The 27,644-nt window shown below is 39.4% G+C and overlaps 1 protein-coding gene across 2 annotated transcripts in view; it reads right to left on the reverse strand.

The window, feature by feature from the left end:
- swm (Zinc finger protein swm) overlaps window positions 1-27,644 on the reverse strand; it is a 503,429-nt gene that overhangs the window by 61,230 nt on the left and 414,555 nt on the right. For both annotated transcript variants that reach the window (XM_067135328.2, XM_067135327.2), the window contains 2 exons: window positions 5,456-5,578; window positions 5,141-5,373 (listed from right to left, as the gene is read on the reverse strand). In XM_067135328.2, the coding sequence (XP_066991429.2) occupies window positions 5,141-5,373; window positions 5,456-5,578 (356 nt within the window). The remainder of the gene's footprint in view (window positions 1-5,140; window positions 5,374-5,455; window positions 5,579-27,644) is intronic.

Consider the following 27,644-nt stretch of genomic DNA (forward strand, 5'->3'; position numbering starts at 1 on the left):
CACTGTACATGCAACTGTAATTAGTGGACTCAACTTTCAGCGTGGCATGGCATGACGCGGGATCTGGCACTATCGCAGCAACGTCACAGGGTCTTCCCAGCACAAGCCAGCTACGTATCCATGTCGCCCTACCCAATAGAAATACAAACTGATATTAAAAAAGTGAAATCATTTACGTATTTCAAAGCCATACAGCATAACAATTTGATATGTAAAGATTTCAACGCGACCAAGAATGCAATTTTTCAACCAGCCCGAGCCGAGAAAAAGTTACCTTAGAAAATTAATAACTTTTTTCTTGGAAACACAAAATTCTGAAATGTATAAACTATATTTAAAACATCACAATGTGTATTGTTTTAAAATTTCGATTCAATGAGATGACGGGTTTTGGAGAAACGATGTCTTAAAATTTGATGCATGGTTGAAACGCATAAAAACCAGGCACTTTTTGCGTTCCACTTGCGATACACAATATTACAATATAAATTAAAAACTTGAAACCTACATGACCTAACGTGAAATGAAACGAGGAACATGACTGTGTTATTGGATTTTCAGTGGGCCTATTGATTATTTCATAAACAATCTCCAAACTCGAGTGTACATAATACTTTGGTAGATAGTAGTTGTACTTCCTCTTAAAACAGTCACCACAACCACCGCCATTCAGTTATTGGCATGTACACTTGTATTAGACGCAGGTTTCTTGGCTTGGCTGCAAGGGTAAACCCTGTCATTTATGGGTTCATAAAATTACCACGTCTAACTTCAGTCTTATTTCCAAAGAGTTAACTACTACTATCAGCTAGGTTAATTACCCATTTATTACAGAAACATGCCTGGTATTGTTTAATTTATTATGTGATGTATGTGAGCGAATGTTTTCCCACTTGGATCGTGGCTGAAGATGACCCAGTGTATATGGGGTCGAAACTAGTCCCAATTATATTAAGACACTATACAAGCTAATGGTATTGAATAGATGGACCCTTCTCTACCCTCTGATAGTATAGCTTGAGTCGAAGTGGGAGGTGACGACAATACGTATGCTTCTGCCCTAATCAATTCCATAGCCACACGCCTGGATGAAGTCGTGCACAACAGCTTTTTTCAGGGCCAAAAATTAACATGCTCTCTCAATAATGGCACGATAAAACAAAGTTACATTACTTGCCAGATAAATCAATGTAGGAATAAAAATAAACATATATTTTACCCAACTGAAACTCAAACTCTTGACTCCAGAGGCGAATGTCAGAACTCACGATTTAGTAAGAGTGGCTACCAAATTCGCTGACAGAGCCTGCACATTTGGAGGCAGTTCACGAAATTATAATACGACCGCCGGACAAAATATAGTGCATACATTATGAAATTATGACTACTGTGGCCACTAGACAGATATATTATATCCCAGGTCTAGAGACATAACAAGCATGTTGCATGTCCTATCATCTCATATCCTTCCAGGGAATGCTCCCTTGTGTTGGGAAGTCTACAACAACTTCAAATCAAGTGTCTCGCCTCTTCTGCTGAATGAAGGAGTGATTACGTTTATGTACGTACAATGGTATCCACCTGGGCCGCACCAAGAGTCTGGATTAAGGGACTCCTACAGGGACAGAAGAAGATATGCTTGCACCAGTTCTGGCCGCTAAATAAGAGATTCAGCAGACACCAAGTGCAATTGAGTGAGTGTACCAGGACATGATTCATAGATACAACGTTTGCATTGAAGTGGGTGGTTGCTGCTGCAGGGGCAAGGATACCAACCACCATTTGAAGAAGAGCAAAACAGACTTAAGTTCACCTAGAAAAAGCTGTTAATGTGACAAAATTAAGTTTTCTTATTCCCCGTTAACATTGGACATTGTTAGAAATTAGTGAATGTTGGTTTGTTAGAAATGTAATTAACTGAGTCTTAACTAATTAAATTACTATTGCTCCTTCACCCAGCAGAACCAGGAGATTTAAAACCCTTAAACAGAAATTGTTGTATCTACAGCATGGAAACAGTAGATTTCCAGACATCAGTTCTATTCAGTCCCCTTTACAAGCCCTGGGAGTCTCTAACGGGAATTCATGAGCACCCCGTGTAATGCATAATAGACAAAGAAAATTATACTCGATAACAAAAAAATGACGCACCGGGAAGGCGTTGCCCGATTGTACGGAAATTAAGTATGCAACGACATTCGCACCGAACGTGCAAATGATTAAAGTTTCGTGTCCAATGAATGAATAGCGGGAGCTCCCATGCATCAGGTGTATATAAGGCGCGATTCTGAAGCGTATGCTCAAAGTAGCTGTTGCATTCGACTGCGCTATATTAATGTCGGCTGTAAGAATGCCACGCCGAAGGATTTGTGCTCATTACGAGCAGATGTCAGAGTTTGAAAGAGGTCGTGCGATCGGATTGAAAAAAGCTGGTTGGTCAAATCGAGCTGTTGCTGGACATTTGGGTCGAAGTGATGCGGCGATCAGACGATGCTGGCAAACATGGGTCAGCAACGGCAGGCATCAGCGTCAGGACGGCAGTGGTGGACCGAGGGCCACAACAGCATGGGCAGACAGAGAGATTGTCAGAACAGTTGTCACAGCACCGGAGTCGTCGTTATCAACGATCCAGCGTGTGACCTGCACACGTGTCCACCCTGACCATCAACAGACGCCTGAGTGAGAGGAATATGCGCTCGCGCCGCCCGTTACACCGCTTACCACTCGCCTGTTCAGTCAAGCCAGATTACAGTGGTGCCGCGCTCGAGCAACGTGGAACTGCGCTGACTGGGGACGTATAGTCTTTAGTGACGAGTCCCGTTTCCAGCGGTGCCCTGATGGCAACTGCAGACGTGTTTGGAGACGTCCAGTCCAGCGTGGGGATCCTGCCTTGACTATCGCACCCCACACAACCCCACAACAGGGGGTGATGGTCTGGGGTACCATCTCCTTTGATAGCCGGATCCCTCTGGTTAGTCATTCCTGGCACACTGGCAGCACAGCGGTATGTTGATGACATTCTATGGCCGGTTGTGTTACCATTCCTTCAGCGACATCCAGGCGTTACTTTTCAACAGGATAATGCCCGGCCGCACAAGGCACGTGTTGCTATGAACTGTCTTCAAGCTTGCCCTATCCTTCTTTGGTCCGCTCGGTCGCCGGATCTCTCTCTCATAGAGCACATTTGGGATGTCATGGGAAGGCGATTGCGAACATCTCGGAATTTTGCCGCTTTAGCCCAACAGTTGGAGACCATTTGGGAAGAAATTCTGCAGGACACCATCCGGGAACTTTGTCAGTCTATGCCTTGTCAAGTGACAGCTTACATCCAGGCCAGGGGTGGACCAACACCCTATTGACGTCCTCACTTTGTAACGCTCTAAATCTTGTCCACTTCATGGCCGTATCGATGAGTATAATCAACAAATTAATCTAAAAAGCCACCTAATCGATACTTTATTTCTTTTGCCTTAGGAAGATTCCACGAACAATCAGACCGTGTCGCACTGCTACTACACTAGGTCGTGCACAAAGACAGATCCCCAAGGCAGCGCGGAACAAACATTTCCCAGATAAGATCATGTGGCAAGCTACCCAAATCAGAAGACAGTCATTTTATATAACAGAAGCTACCATAGGATTTTAGCAAGTTAAACGACCAACACATTCTTTTACCACAATCCAAAGAGCAACTCTCGGAAGTTAAACAGTCAACACGGCCTTTTACCATAACCATAAGAGCAACAATTAAGGAAGATATTCAATACAAATTATAAACAACAAATACCTGAAGACTGATATACAATGATATAGACTTTTATTCAAGCACAAGTGTATTTAAAAAAAAAATAAGTGCCTCACCATAGACGCTTTAGGATATTTTAAAGTATGTTTATTAGGAAACAAGGTTTTTAACATCACTGCAGACACGAATTTTAATCAAGTGTTCTTCTCACAATAGCCTGAAGATTATTACAAACAATGACTTTTTATTCATGCCACCTAGTGTTATTACAAAAGTATTTCACCATAGATGCTTTTAAATATTTTAAATATGTACTTTAGTATATAAGTTTTTAAACACAACTGTAGATGCAAATTGTAATTTAAGTATCATTCACACATACTTCCTTACCCCCGACCTCCCCCCTCCCTTTTCATTTAAAGCACCTAGAACAATAGTTTTTAGGATCCCATGGGACATAGTTTTAAGATCTAATGTGCTTACTTTCCAAATGTTTTCATCCAAGATACTTATATACAGCTGAAGATGACCACTAAGTGGTCGAAACATGTTCTGTGTGTGCTAATGTATTTTTAATTTTGCCTAAGGCAAAATAAATAAAGTATCGATTAGGTGGCTTTTTAGATTTATTTGTGGACGCTCTAACTCTGCAAAAAATCATTAGATTGTTCTGCACTTTTGATCATTTGTTTTTCTAAGTCTGTTTCTCACATCCACCAATTTTTATCACCTTCGGACAATTCCTTCCTGGTGTGTTATTTTTTTTAGTTATACAGTGTAGTTGGCTAGACAATATAGCTGAACAATTTTCTTCTGAACGTCATAGAATTGAAAATTGCTGGGAAGGGGACAGTCGAGAAGGAAATATATAGATGAGGTGAAGGGCATGGAGGGGTTTTCAAGATATGAACAGTAACAAAAAGCAGTGAGAAATAGAAGGAACTGGCCGCAAAGACAAGACGAGGTCTTTAGCATATGAAATGAGAAATTAACATGATACCAACATAAAATACTATTTTGGTAAGAAAAGTACTACTTTCTCAATTTTGATAAATTTAATCAATACTGAAATAAAAATTCCCTGATTATACATGTCTTAATTCATAAACACAGATACAAGACAGAGGAAACTGGGTTTCAAGAAAAATTTATAAGCCACTCCTCATCTTATTATGGAATAAACTTGATGGGTGTAGTATGTCAACTGCTTCCCCCCTAGTTACATCTTTTTCTTCAAATTCATAGCAATGGCTCTAAAAGTGAAGTATAATAATAATTCTTTCCACAAAAACTAACCCTAGGATCTTATTCTTTAGTCAAGAAAGTCTTGCAGATTAAAAACAGAAGATGTACTGTTGCACATTTTCATACCAGAGAAACTGAAGCGGTACACACCTGCCCCGGAATGTCGCCCCTCTTGTAGTTCTGGTAAGACCTCGGGTGGCCCCCCTATACACATGCAAGGCACCTCTATGGGGTCTTGAATGAGAGCTACTGTTAGGGAGCAGACCCAACGAGTGAGCTTCCATCTTCAGTTCTGCAACTTTCTTCTGCAATTCTGATGTGTCTCCACCCTCCTGTTGTCGAGTAAATAAGTCTAGTTCGGCATCCAGGATCTCCCGCTGAGCCTACAACAAAACAAATTAGGTAATGCTACAGCAGTATTTTGGATTCCTAACAATTTTACTGCATAATACCTATGTAACTAACCTCCTCTTTGCTCTTCTTGACTAGAGTATTTGTCAGTCCAGGTTTCGCAACACTACTCGCAGAGGAATTTGTTCCGGATGTAACAACAGCAGCAAGATCTTTACGTATCTTTTCAATACTTTCCTGGAAGATAAAACATACAAAATGATATTTGTCATACCCAGTGAGTCAAACTTGAAAGGAACCAGTAAATATCAAACACACAATAGTTAAGGTTCCTCTATATTATACTTTCTATGTATAAAGAGACAACATTTGTACCGTAGTCCAGGCTAATCTAAAAAGTTACTGAACTAATTCTGACGAAACTTTCCCCAGCGGTTTTCTAACGATCACAAATATGACGTAAGATACATACTCTTTTACTGTGACAAGCAGGTGTTGAACAGTATAAAAAATTAGTCTCTTATGTCTAAGAGCATACGGTGCTTCACTTCAATGACAAATGCTCTAACTACCTACATCTCTATTGCACTCACAAGCCAATGAGCACAAAACAGCCTACACTACGATAAAGTACTTGACATATGGAGTCCTAATACTGCACAATACTATGGAATTTTACATTATATAGGTAAAATTTACTAGTCTACTTAACACTCAATACTTTATCAGGGCCTCTCATAGTGCATGCGCCAGTGCATTGCGGGGTGCAAGGTGCATAAGATGACTTCGCTAGGTTGACCAGAGTGCAGATCCCCCACTCCTCGAGTTTGAGCAGTAACACTGTCTCTCTTTCCCTACGCCTGTCTTGCTCGCTCCGCCTGTTTCCCCCTTCCTCACTCGCTCTGCAGGGCTCGCCATCCAAGCCGAGTTGAGCTGAGCTGAGTCGCCCCGAGACAGAACACTGGTCTGAACCTAGGCGAGTAGGATCGATGCATGGCGCACAGAATCTCTGAGCCTTGTTTTATAATGTAAGATTTTGGACATTTGAGAGGGCCTGCTTTATGATTTATGTTCAAGGACTGGGATTATGATTTTCCTAGACAGGTAACAGTAGGAAAAAGAACTATTACCATATTTATCCATGTAACCTTTGAATAATATTTCAAAAATTTTTAACTGAAAACTAATGCTCATATTTTTATGTGTGAAATTAAAGCTTCCCTCATGTCTCATATGACTGGCAACACTGAGGGGTAGCCTATGCAACAGAAAGTTACCCAAAAGATAGGAGCGGAGTGAGTAAGGCCTGCAGGGGAGCTCTGGGAAGTTTGTGTAATTCTAAGAGTAATAGTGGGATCAACCCGACTGGAAGTGGCATGACATTTTCTATTCATGTTTTCAATGTGCTGAGTGTATTTAAGAAATTAATTTTGATATTGCATAAAACTTTATTCTGTTGAATTGGACACTTGGACTAAAAAACATTTTATTTGACTGTAAAAAAAAAGAAACAAACCTCTTATTTTGTTTGTATAAAATGATCGTTTAGGGTGGATTTAAAAAACTTCATCTTTCATAACAATACTGTGAAACATCCTATACCTGCACGCACTGTTCTGGAAGTGTATTTCCTGTGGCATAAACACAGACTTTTCAATACATTTATTATCACTGTATCAGCAAGAAAGAAGACCAACCTAATTGGTCGGAATGACTCAACCATAAATATTTTAATTTTTGTGTGCAGCAGAAGCTAACCAGAAGCAAAACGTGCCAGGGTGTGCTATTTGCAATGGCGATCTAAGGAGGAAGAAAGTACAGTGTATGTCTTGTGAAAAGTGGAACCACCCTAAGCATGCTGAAAGTAAGCAATGCAAGTGTTGTGGAACAGTTAGTGCAGTTGAACTTCATAACATTAAGCAGATATTACATGAACAGAGAAATTTTAAAAACGAGCAGGTTAAATCGTTGGATCTCTGTCACGAGAAACTGGACAGTTATGTTAATTATATGGCAATTCAGGAGGGTCAAATAAAACACCTTACTGACAATCTTGAATTGCTGGAACAGGAAAATTTGAATTGAAGTCCCATGTTGTCATCAGTGACAATGAACAATACTCATGGCAAAACACAGAGGAAATATTCAGGATTCATGAATTGAAAAACAAGGACATCTTTGAGACTATGAAATTGGTGGGGAAAGCTCTGGATATAAATATTCAGATATGGAGGAATAACTGTGTTTCGTCTGTGATCTGACAAAAAAAGCCCTCTTCCAGCATCTGTGAGTGATGCATAACTTATCTACGCATCATTCTTGGCCCACCTGATAACAATACCATCTACATTAATGAAAGTTTGGCACCGGTGAGAAGAAAACTACTGGCTGTTTCGTGCAACTGTAAACGGTACCACGGCTGCAAGTTGTTATGGGTATGTACTGGAATAATAAGATTAAGGAAGAATGAGAGTTCTGAGATATTTATATTAACCCACTGAGCCCTGTATATTTTTTGGATTGAAACTGCATTGGGGCTGGGATTATTTTGAAGGAAATACAGTGAGGCTTCGCATGATGAGAAATTTCTTATTTACAAGAGCATTAAAGATTTAAATATGCATGAAAACAAACAGCATTTATGCCATGAACTGCGGAACAAGGAATACATTAAATACATTTTAATTTATTAGCATTGCAGGTCCATACTCAGTCTGTTTGCTGAGCTATAACACGGTCATATCCTTGCACTTCTTCTTCGATTTCCACATCTATTTATTCATTAGGAGCATTACTCACACTATTACTATTACTAAGAAAATTATATTCCTAATCATCGTAACTCTCTAAAAGGGGGTTATATATCGGTAACTTTCAGTCGTTTGCCGACAGCTATCTTGTTTACAAGCATATCTCAAAGACAAGAGATAGCCCACTTCAAACTAATATTTTTTGCTAGTTGCTTTACGTCGCACCGACACAGATAGGTCTTATGGCGACGACGGGACAGGAAACGGCTAGGAGTGGGAAGGAAGCGGCCGTGGTATTAATTAAGGTACAGCCCCAGCATTTGCCTGGTGTGAAAATGGGAAACCACGGAAAACCATTTTCAGGGCTGCCGACAGTGGGGTTCGAACCTACTATCTCCCGAATACTGGATACTGGCCGCACTTAAGTGACTGCAGCTATCGAGCTCGGTAAAAACTAATATTACTAAGCGCACTATCTATATACAGTATATTAACCAAGAGCATGTAACAATGGAAAGGAAGAGTTCCTACACAAATCACAAATGCAACTCGCACTGCCTTCTCTTGAGGAAGCGTTGAATTACGCAGTGAGGTGAGACAACGGAACAGTTCTGTGGTCCGGCATTTGGTCCAGCAAGATGAAGCACGGAATGGTTCCGTGGCTCGGGCCCAATGAGTTAATGATATAGAGGATTTTAATAAGATAAAATGATTCTTACAAGTCAAAGTAGTAGGTTGTGCTCGTCCCAAGCTTACCGCTCAGATGCCTGGTCTCAGGGCAAGCACTGTTTCTTCTGCTATTTAGGCTTTAAAAATTTAATTTAAATGTGAAAATTTTCCTTATTTCTTTATGCAGGAGTTCCTCTTTGAATATAACTTCTATAGGTAATTTTGTGTCAAGTGACTTAGCTATTAACTAAGGTCAAGAACATCTTCATTTGGGGGCAATACCCGTTTTCTTAAACTTTGTATTAACTTGAAAATCATCCTTGGGTTTGCCTCCCATAACATCTGTGTAACCTGACCTATATGATCACATTCCTGCTCCACCTACGTCTTTCAGTGGTGTCAAAAAAGTGAAATTATCTCTTTGTTATTGTAAAAAATTTAATTACGTTTTCATGTGTGTAGAATGGGACTAGCCCGTACTTTAATCAATATGTATTGTTGGATTAGGTTTTCACAGTTTCAATTTTGGTGCCAAGGCACATGTATCAGTTCAAGTTATTGTTTGTACGTGATGTAAAGGCGCAGGAATGTCAAAGAACACTTATTTCCCTTTGTAACTATGTGTCTGAACGTTTTTCAATTATTGAGTTTCTGATTTTGTCTCTTTCTAAACAAATGTTGTAATCCAAAGGCAATTACTCTCTCCAGTTCCTTTTATCGCAAAAGTTTATGTTCCACCACCTCTCAGGGTTCCATACCACTTCCCTCATCCTATCAGCAGTTGTCATGTTGTATAACCTGGTTTATAGAATTTTATGTTGCAATGTGTTTTGATGACCTTAAGATTAATTTACATGTTTCCAAATTTTTATTTTGTTATTGTTTCGGTAATTTGCCAGCTGCAGTTACAAAAAAGCAATTAATAATAATACGTCCTTCTTGGATTTGGCTGTGCAGGGACCTGTGTTGTCAGGCGGATACTACTGCACGGATACATTGCGCTCTCACCGATGTGAATTTTGGGGATACTGCCGGGCTTTCGAGTGTAGTCGCACACGTAAGAGGCTTATCCCCAAGCAGCATGCACATCAAGAATTTTGAATCAGTCTACAACTAACCCTTAAAAAAAAAAAAGAAAGTGTGGGGGTGGCGATGGCCACATGACCCTTTTAAGTCGCCTTCTACGACAGGTAGGGATTACCTGTGGATGTATTCAACATCTCCCATCCACAGGGGGTTCAACACATGGTACCAAAGTCACAAGCCATTTCCGCGTCTAGGTCGCCCCTTTTAGTTGCCTCTTATGACAGGCACGATACCGAGGGTGTATTATTCGTCTGCGTCCACCATCCACAGGGGGTGTCACTCCTTTTAGTCACCTCTTATGACAGGCAAGGGATACCGTGGATGTATTCTATGTCCCCCACCCACAGTGGATAGACAGAGAAATAATTTACAAGTAACAACTCTCACTGTTTGTTGTTTGAGTCATCAGTCCCTAGACTGGTTTGATGCAGCTTCCATGCTACCTTATCCTGTGCTAACCTTTTCATTTCTACGTAACTATTGCATCCTACATCTGCTCTAATCTGCTTGTCATATTCATACCTTGGTCTGCCCCTACCGTTCTTACCACCTACACTTCCTTCAAAAACCAACTGAACAAGTCCTGGGTGTCTTAAGATGTGTCCCATCATTCTATCTCTTCTTAGTGGAGATTTAGAACTGATTGTTAGTTGTAGGCTCGTCAAGACTGTTGTGAATGAAAAATATAAAATTTAAATTAACTGTGTTTTTTACACAGTTAAAACTTGTCAGTCTTGTTCTATTTAACTTAAAAATATGTTCAAAACTAAAATGGATCTTTTTCCTCTAACATAAGTCTTGAGAGAAGAGGATTTTGATACTGGGGCTTATTTGACCCACATACTGTATTTCATTTTCAGTTCTTGACGTAACTAATGTTGAACTGTTTTGTCAAACACCAGTGGAGATTTAAAACTGATTGTTATATACAGGCAGGTCACAAACGTTGTTTTGAATGAAAATGCAAGCGTCTTGACTTCGGGTCTTATATAACGACAAAGAATTGTAAAGAGTACAATATTACGCTGTTTATTAGTTTTAGGCTGCTGCTTAATTGGGAAGGGACATCCTAGACACTTGATACAGTATTGTATGAATATCATTCCTGTTGATGTGTTGCTTGGTCTTTGGGAGGGATCTTAAGATTATTTGTTCAATTCATACTAGGTGGACCTGTCTGTTCCGGCAGCGTCTATAGACAAGGAATTGGGCTGGGAATGGAGTGAATGAAGTCGCCATATAGCAGCGAGGATAGGAACGTGCCAGCTGCTGAAGACTGTCGCAGTCCTCTGGGGCAATGATTAACGACTTACAGATAAAATGAAATGATATTGGAGTGTGTTGTTAGAATGATAGATGACAGGGAATACTGGAGTACCTGGAGAAAATCCTCTCCCGCCTCCACTTTGCCCAGCACAAATCTCACATCGAGTGACTGGGATTTGAACCATGGAATCCAGCAATGAGAGGCCTGTGCCTGAGCCACAGAAGCTTGTATATTATTATTATTGTATAAAAAGAAATTTGATTTACAGTATTTTATTATTAATATTTATCTATGCATCAAGTTATTAAGTATTTCTACATTACAGACTCTACTTCGGCTGGTAAAGAGGTTACGTTGAACTTTCTACAAATACTTCCAAGGCCAAGAATTTTTTGAAACAGGTCCAATCCTATGAAAGATTATGATGATGTTGATTTTAGGTGCCATTTTAGGTTACTGAAGGGAACTGTAATGGATCTGTTACATGTAAGTGGTCCTGAAATCAAAAAGCAAACAGCATGCAATATGGAAGCACGTGCAATGAATCAAATACAAATTATCCCACGATGCTACGGGGGCATTCCAAAGAATAGTTGTGACCACATACATGTTCACAGATCAACAGTACATTGAATAAAGCATGTGATAATGAGTATTTGTGGGCCTTGAAGATAAGTTTTAACTAGGGTGCAGATGTTGATGTCCTAAAATAATAACTGCAATAAAATGCCCTTATTTCATATCATTTTTAGATAAATTTAAGTAAAAATTACTTTGAATTTTTGACTAAACTGAATTCTGATGACTGTATAACAATGGTTTTACAAGCAATATAACCCTGTTCTATTTACTAAACAGCACTTGTTTTTACAGAAATAATTATCTCCTAATTTACTGGGAAGTGTATATAAATATGGACATAATGATTTATAGGATGTAATGCTAGCACTTTGCTCCCGAAGAACCTTGGAATACTTGTTGTTCTTTGCACTCGTTCCAGCTTTCAGATGTGTTGCTCCTTTTATGTGCTGTTGTATAACAAGCTTCCTTTTTGTACTCAGTTTAACAATGCACAATATATTTACAAAATAAAACACACCTATCTGTTGTAAATACGCCTTTTCCAAATTCATTCACTAGTTGGATCTTTGTGGAGATTTCACTTTTGGCATTTTTCTTGCACAGAACTACTTGGGAGGATAATTCTGTACTGGAGCAGGAAGTAAGGTGGTGTGAAGGCTAGTGCATTTCTTGTGCTTGAGACATGTAAGGAAATATTTTCTCCTAATTAGAGTTCTGTATTGTTTTTGCACATATCTTGGCAACACAAGACTCACAGGTATAAATCCTTTCCTAACTTTGGTCAGTTTGGTTGATCCTGGAGAAAAAAAAAAACCTCAGCCTGTTTCCAAGTCATTCGAATAGGTCGGGAATGGAATAAATGAAGCCCCCATCTAGCGGCGAGGATAATGAATTGTGCCAGCTGCCAAAGCCTGTCGCACTCCTTTGAGGCAATGATTAATGACTGACAGATGAAATGAAATAATACTGGCGAGTGTTGCTGGCATTAAAGATGACAGGGAAAACCAGAGTACCTGGGATTTAAACCACGGAACCCAGCAGTGAGAGGCCAGCACACTGCCGTCTGAGCCACAGAGGCTCTCATGAAAGATGTTCAGCAAATTAAACCGTGCACAAGAAAAATGTATATTTTCTTATATTGTCACTTGTGGACTTCATCAATCAGTCTTTTTTTTTTTTTTTGCTAGTTGTTTTACGTCGCACCGACAAAGATAGGTCTTATGGCGAGGATGGGACAGGGAAGGGCTAGGACTGGGAAGGAAAAAAGCCGTGGCCTTAATTACGGTACAGCCCCAGCATTTGCCTGGTGTGAAAATGGGAAACCACGGAAAACCATTTTCAGGGCTGCCGACAGTGGGGTTCAAACCTACTATCTCCCGAATAGTGGATACTGGCCGCACTTAAGCGACTGCAGCTATCGAGCTCGGTCATCAATCAGTCTGACAATAAAGAATATATGCATAAATTTCAAGAAACATTTTAAAATGATCTAAAAATTCTTCAAAATGCTATATCATGATCATCATGATCATCATCATCATCATCATCATCATCTTCATTTCCCGTCAAGTTGTGAATCAAGGACCTCCATCGCTGCCTGTCTCTTCACCGCTTTTCTCCTTTTTTTAACACAATGCAGGCCGGTCCCGAGTTATCTCGTGTTAGCAGCAGACTGAGATTTAGTGCTATCTTTTGAGATATACCGGGACTGTTTGGAGGTCAAGGGTGATAGAACTCTTATGTATGGTTCCACACAATGGATAGTCACATTTCTTTTCGATTATTCTTCATATCATAGATTTTCTTTGCATTTCCTGACAACATGTTTACTAAGTTTGAAGAGCCACGCAAGATGGCAGCGCCCAGGGATCGCACGTTTTTAGACACGGATAAAATTATTCGCAAATCATATCCTGATACAGGCTCCGAATATCCAAGTGATGCTCAATATTTAGAGTTCGATGATGAAATATCTTCTAACGGAAATGTTTCACGTGATGACGAGGATATAGCCTTATCTTCAAGGTGTGGAACTCACGTAGCACAGAACGAGTCTGATAATGTAAATATTCTAAATATTGTAAATACTGTAGTGTTTTCTGACAAATGGGTTATGGACAACAGTGAGCTTGGCTAGAGGATTTTGAAGGTGCTCCTGGCCTAATGAATCTGGAAACATAGGACAAGTAGCAGGACTTATGTTTGGAGAGGAATTTTTGCAGTATGTAGCTGAGCAGAAAAACTTATACTATGAGCAGAATTCACATTCTCATAACGTATCCCCTAAAACACTAGCAGGGAAATTTAAAAATATTATTCTGTGTATATTGATAGGGCAGGTGAAGAAATAGTGTCTGAAAGAATACTGGCTAACCGATCCCCTAAGAGGAAACCCCATATTTCCGAAAACTATGAGCCGAAATAGATTTCAACAAATACCTACCTACATTTCAACAACTATTCAGGAAGGCCACCAGAAAAAAACACAGTAGTCCTAGTGAAGTTCCGACAGTTTATTTGAACGCATGCACTCTAGCTTGGAGGTAGTTAGAAAGTGGCCGGGAAAAAGGCTATGCATGGGGTGAAGGGCACCCGGTCTGCAATGTGTTAAGAACATCTAGTTTTCCTCCCCTCTTCTCTACGCACTCCCACACTGAATCTGTTCACCTCTTTTGGGATCTTCCTTGTGGTCTCTTTCCTGTTAACTTCTCTGAATAAGTTTTCTTTTTGCTATAGGCTTTACGTCACACCAACACAGATATGTCTTATGGCGACGATAGGACAGGAAAGGGCTAGGACTGGGAAGAAAGCAGCACTGGCCTTAATTAAGGTACAGCCCCAGCATTTGCTTGGTGTGAAAATGGAAAACCACAGAAAACCATCTTCAGTAATGCCGACAGTGGGGTTCAAACCTACTATCTCCCGAATACTGGATACTGGTCGCACTTAAACGACTGCAGCTATTGAGCTCAGTTGAATAAGCTTTCTTTGGCACCCTCTCTTCTCCCATTCTCATCACATGCTCATACCACTTAAGCTTTGTTGTTTCTATCCTGTCTTGAAGTTTCAAAATTCCTGTTCTTTTCCTTATCTCTTCAATTCTAATTCTATCCTTTCTGGTCTTGCCCTCGATACCTCTTAGGAATTTCATCTCCACTGCCTGTATTCTACTCTCCTCTCGTTTTGTTGTAGTCCACGATCCAGCTGCATAGGTTAGTATGGGTTCATAACAGGTTGAATATAATACTTTTTTTACATTTCGTCGGGAAATCTTGGTTCCACAAAATACTATATGCTATATATTGACCTAAAACCTTCTTGAAGTTGAAATAATGAGTGATCATCCCAAATCAGCAAAAAATGCAAATGAATGCAAAATAAAAACATGTTTTTATCTTTTGTTATGATGACATTTCAACAACATCTGCCCCCTAGTTATAACCATGCCGAAAGACGATTTTTTTGAACAGTAGAGAAATAATTTTATGTGATTTGTAACTTTCCATATGTAATTGGGGGTTCTGGACTGCGGCCACATGCAAATCCAAAATCCTGGTGGAAATGAAGGAGAAAGGTTCTGCAAGAGAAACTCGTAATTTTCAATTACTATTCATGCTGATTGCACCACAACACTGTGTAGTGGTTCAAATCCTGTTACAAGCATTTATTTGTATTATTATTATTATTATTATTACTGTATTATTATAGTTTGATTCAGTTCTATAATCTGATTTCGCTATGTATTAATTAACTATCACTCACTTTATTATCTTTAATTTATTGTGTGTATATGTGTGTGCGTTAGCATTAAAAACACTTAAAGTGAGACTAACTGCCTAATATCAGATATAGATATATTATTTTGTGATACTACCTTTTAAAACATTGCAACACATGGTGCAATACTGTTACAGTAACTGTCGAGTCATTGCTCTGTCATGGTATGCATTTGGCGATGAGATCATATTTAGGGAGTTCTGCATGTGCCTTAGGCTATTTCAACATAATATGTAACATTTGTATCTGGGTGGGAGTGACATCATACCTACTTTGAGCTCTGAAGTGGGTGTTATACCATGTGTCAACTAATGGCTATATATATGAGCTGTATCTCATAGCGGCAGTCATTTGGATGGTGAGGTCTCAGTCGGTCAGATGAGTAGGTAGGAAAGTGAGGCCACAGATGGTCAGTGAGTTCAGTTGGAGAAGTCAGTTGGATAGTTCAGTTGGTTGGAAGCAGCTGGTTGGAAGGAGATGAATGGAGAGACTTGCCTTGAAGTCAATTGGAAGGAGACGAACGGCGAACAGTGATATGGCTACGTAAGCCATATTATATCTCGTTTGTGAAACTAAAAGAATATATCACCAAATTAGGCTTGATATACCTAAAGCTAATACCAATTCAAAGGAATACATTGTCATAACACTCAAAGTGTTGAAGGTACTGTAAAGTGAAATAGTGTGGGATAAATTTCTTGTATAACTTTTAAATGTCCGGTCAAGAAGATTTCAAATTTAATGCCTACAGTTTCCTAATGTCAGAGTTTTATATTATCTTTTGAATTGTCACAGTAAATCTCACTCATTAAAGTCAATTTTTAGAGAATATTTTGTTTAGTGTCAAATATAATTGTTTCATTTCTATAGTAGCTCAGATAACCTCAAATTTTAATGGGGAAACCGAATGCCAATCACCTTTTCCCAAAACCTATATAATATGCTGTCAAGGAAAGCTTATTACCCTATACCCTAGAGATATTCAAGACTCTCATTCTATTATTGTTACATCTAATTGTAGCTGGCGCTCGTCAACAATTGTATGTGTAAGTAATCAGGTAAGTACTGTGAGTACATAGTCCGACAATTGAATATCTTATTTCGTGAATATTTTAATATTATTTTATTTTAATTCAGTTTCGAATATTTTTTAATCAGTGAGTGATAGTCACAACTGAAAATAAACTGATGTATTCACACGTTGGCCCAGATCAGTACAGGATAGTGCCATATTTGATGCTTGCCATTTACATTCTACATTTGAGAACAATGAATTTCCATTCTACTAGGAGAGTCTAGCTATCCATGCAGGTGCTATTTGTTAATGTAACTGCAACAGAAAAAAGATGGTTTCAACATTAATTTATCAACATGCTCTATTGTTTCATGTGCAATACCTCCTGTTTTATATCGAAAAAGAATATTTGACAATGCATGAAATAAATTTCATAGTTGAAAGCCTGTACTGACTGTGATTAATTATTAATATTTTGAGAGAACTCCATCCTTTTTCACCTTTTCCAATTTTTTTAGTACTGGAAAAAGGTAGACATCTCTTAAAATTTTATAATTAAAGAAGCTCTGCTACGACACAGTGGATAGTGATGTTTTTCCAAGTTCCAAGATTCAATACTAAAGACTCATTTAACTAATGGAGCCACCAGTTGTGTTATCTGCAACTCCTGAAGTAATATAAAAAATTGAATAAATAAAGGAGGAATAATTATTTAAAATTATATGTTCCTGCACCCCAACCTAGTCTGTTGAAACCCATGAGGATATTATTTACTAGGTTCCTGGAATGTAACACTGCAGTTGACTCAACCAAGTGCAAAGGGTTAATTACAGCATTCCAACATTCCTGGAGATAAAAAATCCCCAGGACGGAGAGATAACACGAAAAACTGGTATCTCTCATTCCTGTAACCAGTATATGTACTTTCGGTGATCAGTCAACATTTGAAGTTAAAGTGCATTATGCATATGCTAAAGAACTGCAAGTTGAAATGAATACCCGGTAAACGAAAGTGGCTATGATCATTTACAGTGAATGATGCTGTTTTTGTTTGAATCATCAGTCCATAGACTGGTTTGATGCAGCCCTCCATGACACCCTATCCTGTGATAACCTTTCCATTTCGACGTAACTATTACATCCTACATCTGCTCTAATCTGCTTGTCATATTCATACCTTGGTCTACCCCTACCATTCTTACCCCCTACGCTTCCTTCAAAAACCAACTGAAGAAGTCCTGGATGTCTTAAGATGTGTCTCATTCTACAGTATCTCTTCTTCTCGTCAAATTTAGCCAAATCAATCTCCTCTCACCAACTCGACTCAGTATCTCTTCATTCGTGATTCGATCTATCCATCTCACCTCCAGCATTCTTTTGTAACACCACATTTTAAAAGCTTCTATTCTCTTTCTTTCCATGCTAGTTATCATCCATTTTTCACTTCCATACAACGCCACGCTCCAGATGAAAGTCTTCAGAAACATCTTTCTAATTCCTATATCAATGTTTGACGTGAGCAAATTTCTTTTCTTAAGAAAGCTCTTCCTTGCTTGTGCTAGTCTGCATTTTATGTCCTCCTTAATTCTGCCATCGTTAGTTATTTTACTACCCAAGTAACAATATTCATATACTTCCTTTAAGACTTCATTTCCTAATCTAATATTTCCTGCATCACTTGCCTTTGGTTGATTGCACTCCATTACTTTTGTTTTGGACTTATTTATTTTCATCTTGAACTCCTTACCCAAGACTTCGTCTATACCATTCAGCAGCTTCTCGAGATCTTCTGAAGTCTCAGATAAAATAACAATATCGTCAAAAATCTCAAGGTCTTGATTTCCTCTCCTTGGATTGTGATTCCCTTTCCAAAGTCCTCTTGATTTCCTTTACTGCCTGTTCTATGTAAACACTGAAAAAGAGGGGGGGACAAACTGCAGCCTTACCTCACTCCTTTCTGGACTGCTGCTCCTTTTTCAAAGCCCTCGATTCTTATGACTGTAGTCTGATTTTTATACAGATTGTAGATAATTCTTCGTTCTCGGTATCTGATCCCAATCACCTTCAGAATCTTAAATGGCTTGATCCAATCAACATTACCGAATGCCTTTTCTAGATCTACGAACACCATGTATGTGAGCTTGTCCTCCTTAATTCGATCCTCTAAGATCAGACGTAAAGTCAGGATAGCTTCATGTGTTCCTACATTTCTTCTGAAGCCGAATTGATCTTCTCCCAACTCAGCTTCAACTTGTCTTTCACTGGGCGAGTTGGCCATGCGGTTAGGAGCCCGCAGCTGTGAGCTCGCATCCGGGATATAGTGGGTTTGAACCCCACTGTCGGCAGCCCTGAAGATGGTTTTTCATGGTTTCCCATTTTTACACCAGGCAAATGCTGGGGCTGTATCTTAATTAAGGCCACGACCGCTTCCTTCCCATTCCTAGGCCTTTGCTGTCATATCGTCGCCATAAGACCTATCTGTGTCGGTGAGACCTAAAGCAACTAGAAAAAAACCTTGTCTTTCCATTCTTCTGTAAATAATACATGTTAAAAATTTGCAGGCATGAGGTACTAAACTAATTGTGCGGTAGTTTTCACACTTGTCAGCAACGGCTTTCTTGGGAATAGGTATAATAACAACATTCTGCCGAAAATCGGATGGCACTTCTCCTGTCTCATACATCTTACACCCTAAATGGAATAACCTTGCCATGCTGGTTTCTCCTAAGGCAATCAGTAATTCAGCGGGAATGTCATCAATTCCAAGTGCCTTGTTCCTAATTAGGCCTCTCACAGCTCTGCCAAACTCTGACCTCAAAATTGGGTCTCCCATTTCATCAGCATCAACACCCTCTTCCACAACCAAATCATCTACATCTTTACCTTGATACAACTGTTGGATATGTTCTTGCCATCTTTCTGCTTTGTCTTCTTTCTCTAGAAGTGGCTTTCCATCTGATCTCTTAATATTCATAACATCTAGATTTCCTTTCTCCAAAGGTTTCCTTGGTTTTCCTCTATGCAGCATCTACCTTTCCTAGGGCCATACAACCTTCCATATCCTTGCACTTCTCCTTCAGCCATTCTTCCTTAGCTACCTTGCACTTTCTATCCACTTCATTCTTTAATCGCCTGTATTCTTTTCTGCCCTCTTCATTTCTAGTATTCTTGTATTTTTGTCGTTCATCAATCAGGTCTAGTATCTCCTGAGTTATCCACTGATTCTTAGTTGATATTTTCTTCCTTCCTAACATTTCTGCAGCAACCCTACTGACTTCATTTTTCATGACTATCCACTCTTCCTCTATTGTGTTTCCTTCAGCCTTTCCATTTAGTCCTTGTGCAACATATTCCTTGAAACAATCTCTCACACTCTTTTCTTTCAACTTGCATGCCTTGCTTTCTTCAATTTCTTCAACTTCAGATGGAATTTCATGACCAACAAGTTGTGGTCAGAGTCCACGTGTGCACCTGGGAAAGTTTTGCAATCCAACACCTGGTATCTGAATCTCTGCCTAATCATAATGAAGTCTTTTGGTACCTTCCAGTGTCTCCAGGACTCATCCACGTATACAGCCGTTGTTTGCGGTGTTTGAACCAAGTATTGGCAAGGACTGAATTATGATCAGTGCAGAATTCTACCAGCTGACTTCCTCTTTCCTTCCTTTGTCCCAATCTGAATTTTCCTACTGTATTACCTTCTCTTCCTTGGCCTACCACTTCATTCTAGTCTCCCATCATGATTAGATTCTCGTCACCTTTTACATATTGTATTAAATCTTCTATCTCTTTATGTATTCTTTCGATTTCCTCATCTGCTGAACTAGTAGGCATATCAACCTGCACTATTGTGGTGGGCCTTGGTTTGGTGGCTATCTTGATAACAATAATTCTTTGACTATGCTGGTCGCAGTAGCTTACCCGCTGCCCTATTTTCTTATTCATTATTAAACCAACTCCTACATTTCCCCTGTTTGATTTTGTGTTGATAATTCGGTAGTTGCCTGACCAAAAATCCTGTTCTTCCTGCCAACGTACTTCACTTATACGAACTAGATCTAACTTTAGTCTATCCATCTCCTTTTTCAGATTCTCTAACCTACCACAACGATTCAAACTTCCAACATGCCACGCTCCGATTCGTAGAATGTCAGTATCCACCTTCCTGATGATTGCCCCCTCTCGTGTAGTCCCCACCCGGAGATCCGAATGGGGGACTGGTTTATCTCCAGAATATTTTACCCGGGAGGAAGCCATCATCAGTATATCATTCATAGAGAGAGCTGCATGTCTTTGGGAATTTGTAACAGCTGTACTTTCCCGTTGCTTTCAGCCAAGTAGCAATATCAACACAGCTAAGCCATGTTGAGTATTATTACAAGGCCATATCAGTCAATCATCTAGAATGCCGCCCTTGCAACTTCCGAAAGGCTGCTACCCCCTTTCGATGAACCATTCGTTAGTCTGGTCTCTCAACAGATATCCATCCGATATGGTTGCACCTGTGGTTCGGCTATCTGCTTCATTGGGACACGCAAGCCTCCCCACTGAGGCAAGGTCGCATGGTTCGCAGGGGAGGACAGTGAATGAAAAACCTTATTGCTATACAGATGAAATGTGTGCCAAACCCCCTTCCTAAACCTTTTGGACTGGAATATGAACACTGAAATTTGTGTCCCTAATCCAATGAACTACCTCTCTGTTTATTATTTAACGTGGTCAACTTTTCCATATTCATATTCTCTATGTGTGTACTGAGGCTCGTACTTCCTTAATGAGTTTAATATGTATTTGTCCTCGTACCGTATCTGGTTTGTACTGACCTCTATGACTATGTGCTGTAAATGCTTGCGACTCTCCACCTCTACTGTCTCAACCAATCAGTGCTCAGCTTGTTAAAATCCCTGCGTATACACTCTGGTAGGCTTGGGGAAGCTACTGACTTCGAGTTCAGCAGCCATGGAGTCCGGATGTAGTGTGTGGCCTCGCGGCGCCCTGGCTTGGGCCCGGGATATGGATCCAAGCTAGATTTGCTATTTTTAACGGGCATTTTTGCCCCATCAACCTTGTGACGTCATCTTCTTACCTTCCTTTTTTTTTTAACTATTGGTGAATAATTTGGAATCTAGATTCAATTCATCTAATGGAACTGTAGCGTGCCGTGTGACTATGTGCTTCGCCGGTAAACCAACTAAACTGTAAGTCAATGCACTCCTTTATTATTTATTGAAAATTATTTCAACCTACGGATTCACCTTCAAGAAAAGTGTTTTTAGAAGAAAGAAAAATCATTTGATTTTCCTGCGCCAGTCATAAACTTTCAAAATCTATGCCGTGTCTTAAAATAGTCCAATTCTTAGCCTTGTATTTGTATAAATAACTGGTCTCTTATGGAGTTATGACGTTTTATTGTCTAAAAATTTTAACTTGATTTAACTAAGAAACATGTGGCGCTTCGGTGTGTCTGTTAGGTCATCAGCCCAGAGGCTGGTTGGATCCTCAAATAGCACCACCAAAGGTTATGCGGTTATGAGGAAACCCCAAAAACCAATGGCAGCACTAAAATGAGGCGTACTAGGCAAGATGAGGAGTGAGATAGTTTGCCATTGCTTTCCTCACTGGGTCAGAAAGTACTATTGCAGCACAACTGACCCTATGAGCAGCACCTTTCATAACACTCAGATGCACTAGTCATGCTCTGAATGTCATTACTCAGCACTACCCGTACCCCAGCAACTTCCATATTGTCACAGCCATGGATGTTGACTGGGACTTCGGTGGAAGCTACACTTTACTCTGGCCTGTGCCAAGAGATGGATGCAAAATTACTGTATCCATCAAGAAATGACAGCAGGCAGGGCGCTTCGGTAAACATCCAAAATTTCATTGTAACCATTATTATTATTATTATTACCTCAATGTAAGCTCGAAGTAAAAGGTTAGCTTGTGAGCCAAGGAGGTTCACACGAGGCTTTCTAATTTTGTTGGACCGTAATCTAACCTATTTATTCACTTTTTGGTTATTTATTTTTTTTTCTGTAATTCTATTATGTATTTAGTTGTTTTTGTAGTTCCTTGGTTTTAGGCCCAGTTGTTGGGTGGGATCTATTGGGATTGATTTATTTTGGCTGGTATGATGTTTGTGTTTCAGTTACCTTAGCACCATTTTGGTGTGTTGTGATTGTTGTGTGAAAATTATTGACTTGGTTGGGGTAATTGATTGATGCTATTTGTGACAGTGAATTTTTAACAAGTTTCTACTTGTTCTTAACTTAATGTTTTCTAAAATATTTTCTTCCACCATCTAATTATCTTTTGAGTTTGGAGATTTTGGGCGATTCTAGTTCCTTATTTATTTGCTGTCTAACCTTGTGTCGACCCCTTGCTAGCTAGTAGGTTACCTTACGTCAAATGAAAGTTCTGAAGAGCATTGAGGTGTATCATGTTTGTTTGATGACCAGTCATGTAGTAACCTCTACTTAAATTTAACTTATTTAAAACTTTTCTACCAAACGACCGGTCGTACTTGTAAAAAATCAACTTATCAATTGTACCTGGGGAAATACTTAACGTTTCAATTGTATGTGAGGACAATTTTATTTTATTTTATTTCCTGTTTAATTATGATAAATAAGTTTTGATTTAAAAATTAAAGTTTGTCTTATTGTTACCTAAGGTGTGTTGGTTCTCATTTCTTTTTGATTAATTCAACATTGCCAATGGTATTAACCTCATTCTTGGCCTTTTGTATCCCTAGCACGTTTCTTTGAGGTCACTGTCTCGTTTTCCCCTTATCTTGTGCTTTGATTTGTAATTTGTTCCTTACCTTTGTCTTCTCCTGGTATCTCACTTGTACTAGCTTTAACTCTGTAATAGGGCTAGTATATAATGAACCTTCAATCTTCGTGGGTCTTGGGTTACCTACGGGACTGTGAGGTTAGTGCTGACCATTTGTGGAGTTATGGATTTGTGGAGTTATGGATTTATTCTGCGAATGGGTCATTGCAATAATAAGTTGTATTAGTGGTGGAAAGTACAACATAGATGAAAGCTGCATCGCATAATGGCGGAAAAACAAAGGCATTTTTTCTGAAGGTAATTCCAACAGAATGGCATTTTGAAGCAAGATACCACTCTGGCCAATTCTTAAAGGAAAGGTACTAGAGTATGTTATGAGCAAACAACAATTTGATTATGCCATATCTATAGAGATGTGTCCACTCGTAGCAATTCAGTTCGCCAGGAAAATAACACTGAAAAATTCAAAGCTAGTCGGATATGAACTGGAAAATTAATGGATTAAGTTTGTGTTATTGTACTGTACTATACGCGAACCTTTTCTTGAGCCCTGAGCTCCCTAGTGCTAAATCGGTAGACCTCGGTTATCTTCGACAACCATATTGGCAACCTTTGAAACACAAACTATGAATCGCTTATTCATCGCTGTGCGACATCTGGCGTACACTTTAAGAACTAGTACTGTTGTTGTTTACACAGTAAAGCCAAACTATATAATTCATGCTAGTAATAAGATTCGCATCGAGAAATGTTATATAATGTTAAATAATGTATGTGTGACACAGTTGTTGATGTAAGATAATAAATGTTTAGAAAATTCACACCTATGAATCATATTATCGATTCAATTCAAATTCCATTTCCATCCAGTTGGCAGTATAACCGCAACTGGCAATGCTCCCTCCTTACTCCTCACCCCGTAAAAATCGGGCTCAAGAAAAGGTTCGTGTATAATACTACTATTGCACAAAGTTTCCACATTCATACACTGAAAAGATACTGAATTTCCAGTGTTTGGTCGAACAGTTGCAGAATAAAAATTCTTAAATAATATTACAAATTGGAAATGCAAATCAAATTCCTGTGCCTTTGGAGATGCCTTTAGACACTATAGTACACATGTGTACAGAAGTATCAGTAGTAGAACTGGAGGGAACGTGAAACAGCGTTGTATTGTAATGCTCTGCATTACTGCTCATGGATACAAACTTCCACCATACATGGATTTCGAGTGAAAAGCTGTACTGGACTTAAGGACAAATGGTGTTATTGTAAGAGTGCAAGAAGCAGGGTGGATGGACCAGGGTCTTGTGGAAGATTGGGTGAAAGTGGTGCGACAGCGACACTCAGGTGCTCTATTAAACATGCTTAGTGTGCTTGTGTTGGACAATTTCCGAGGAGACACTACACTGAATCTATACGAGTTATTAACAAGAAGCTTGCATCCGGGATATAGTAGGTTCGAATCCCACTATCGGCAGCCCTGAAAATGGTTTTCCGTGGTTTCCCATTTTCACACCAGGCAAATGCTGGGGCTGTACCTTAATTAAGGCCACGGCCGCTTCCTTCCAACTCCTAAGCCTTTCCTATCCCATCGTCGCCATAAGACCTATCTGTGTCGGTGCGACGTAAAGCCCCTAGCAAAAAAAAAAAAAAAAAAAAAAAAAAAAAAAAGAAAGGAAACTGATTTAGTTATCATTCCTAGTAGACTTTCATCTCTCCTGCAACCCTTGTATGTTTGTGTGATACGACACTTAAAGGTCACAGTGAAGCAGCTGTACACAGAGTGAATGGCTTCTAACAATCCCTAACTGATATCCAGAGGCTAAACTGGATCTCAAACTTATCTGTACACGGCAAAATTCCAGTTGAGCTTTTGGTCAAAAGCTTCAAGAAATGTGGTATTTCCAAAACCATGGATGGGGAAGACAACCATTCATTGTATGAGGATAAGAATGACTGACGAAAATACTGGGAACACCTCTGTAGATCCGAGCAGTGATGGCAAGTGATAGTGTGATGGTAATCCTGATGTAACCATTCTTTTCAAATGAGGCACTGTAATATTATTTACTGTTAAATTACATTTATTTATATTTATTGTGGGTGAAAATATCATGAATATTCCCTGGACTATGTTCATGATTCTGAGAAATGCGTCAGTGTATGAATGATGCCACCCATCAGTAAATTTTGTTTACACATACCCAACTTGCTTGTCAATTAAAAAAAAAATACACCCCCCCACCCAACCTTCATTTAAAATGTTAAACCTTTCAGCGTTCAGTCTGCGAGCTTCTATGAATTTACTAATCGCTGCCACAATCCTCTATTTGTAAACTTCTGTGGCCCCATTTAGTTTTACAGTTAAACTATGTTGTGTGCATTAGTATTCGTGATAAACAGTCCTACCACCTTCCCTTTTCTAACACCCGTTCAAGCATACTTTATAATCTCCTCTCTCTTCCTCGTTATCTTCCCTTACCTGAAGATCAGCAACTTCTAAAACATCCAGATGTGTCCCATTTACTGATTCAGTGAGTTCTGCTTTCTTTCTTCCATAAGCCCCATTAATATCGATAGCTCCCCATCGAATTCCATTTTTTTTGTCAAGTTGTTTCCAAGGAGTTCCTTGCCTGTAAAATGGGAGTGGGACTCCATTACTCCCATAGGTCCGAAGCTTGCTTAAAACTTTCTTAGCGCACTCTGTGAAAATTCTGCGAAACAGGATGTTCCCCTAACTTACACATAGTCCCAGTGAGAATCTCTCCTCTAACGGGTTAGGGACCACTGGTGGATTGTATAGACCTAGCCGCCTGAGCACAAGGAAGGCCATGAGTTGGATTATGTCCAAGATGCCCACTCCCATTCGATAACAACTGGTATCCCGACTCTCAGGACTACTTACTTGGCCACTACAGATGGTTCACGAACTAGGATGCGACTAGAGTAACCCACACCACGAAGCATCACCTTTTAAAATTTCATTTAATCAGTATTATACAAATATGGAACAATCATCTATGTTTTTACGTATAATATGCTTCCTCGTGTTCAAGGCTAAAACTTTAAACTATACTTATTGGGGGGATGTTGTTGAAATGCCATCTTTTATCCCTTTGCATTAGAATGTTGCTAAGGGCATCAGTATGTCGTCAAAATCTGCCTCCTACGTATGACAAATACAAATGTGATGTAATGAAGGAAAATTACATGTTTTTCTTTTGCATTTTTTTGACAGTTTGAGCTGACCTGTCATGATTTCATCTTTAAAGAAAGTTTTAGGTCATTATATAGCATTATAAAGAATTTTTTTTATCCTTTACAAAAGTGTCTTCATGCATGTTATTTTCTTTTTTTATCATTTTCTTTACATCATACTGACACAGATAGGTCTTATGGTGATGATGGGATAGGAAAGGGAAAGGAGTGGGAAGGAAGTGGCTCTGGCCTTAATTAAGGTACAACCCCAGCATTTGCTGGTGTGAAAATGGGAAACCATAAGAAACCATCTTCAGAGCTGCCGACAGTGGGGCTCGGACTCACTATCTCCCGAATGCAAGCTCACAGCTGTGCGCCCTTAACTGTATGACCACTTGCTCGGTGCAGTGCTCTTTATTGTCAGACTGATTGAATGCACAAGTAACAATAAGTAACAATATAAAAATTATACATTTTTCTTACATAAGGCCAGAGTTACTAAATATCTTTCATGGCCAAGCAAATTGACCAGCAGTTGTTGGTGACTAAGGATTTATACCTATGAGTACTGTGTTTCCAGGATATGTGCAGGAACACAATACTGAACTCTAATAATAAGGAGAAAGTATTTCCCAACGTGTCTCAATGCACAAGGAATGCACCAGCCTTTGCACCTGTCTCTACAGCCAGTTATTAGCCCCTCGTACACCAAGGCCAAGAAAAAATGGAAAGGAAAAGGGTTTGTAAACAATAGTTAACTTGCTGCTTCAGTACAGAATTATCCTTCCAAATGTGTAGTGTAGTTCTGTGCAAGAAAAATGCCCAAAAGTTAAACCACAACAAAGTGTATTTGTTAATCAGCTAGTGAATGAATTTGTGGTTGAATATTTTTGTTGTTATTTCGTCTCGGTGTTTTCCAAATTTGTACGTTCTTCATCGCCAGATGTTTCATTCCCGGCTTGTGTCAATGTCATACACCTGTCCAATGTGACCCTCTTAGACTGATTCTGATGGTTCGGTCAGCTTCCGCTTCAAATGCTAGTGCTGTGCCGCGTCCGGGGAGCCATCTGGTGATGAATGAATGTACCACTTCCACTTCTACTATAACGTCTAAATTTTAAAAGCTCATTGTAAGAAGCCTTTATCGCGGACAGTTAA

The sequence above is a fragment of the Anabrus simplex genome, chromosome 1 (genome assembly GCF_040414725.1).
Source record: "Anabrus simplex isolate iqAnaSimp1 chromosome 1, ASM4041472v1, whole genome shotgun sequence".
Taxonomy (NCBI): Eukaryota; Metazoa; Arthropoda; class Insecta; order Orthoptera; family Tettigoniidae; genus Anabrus; species Anabrus simplex.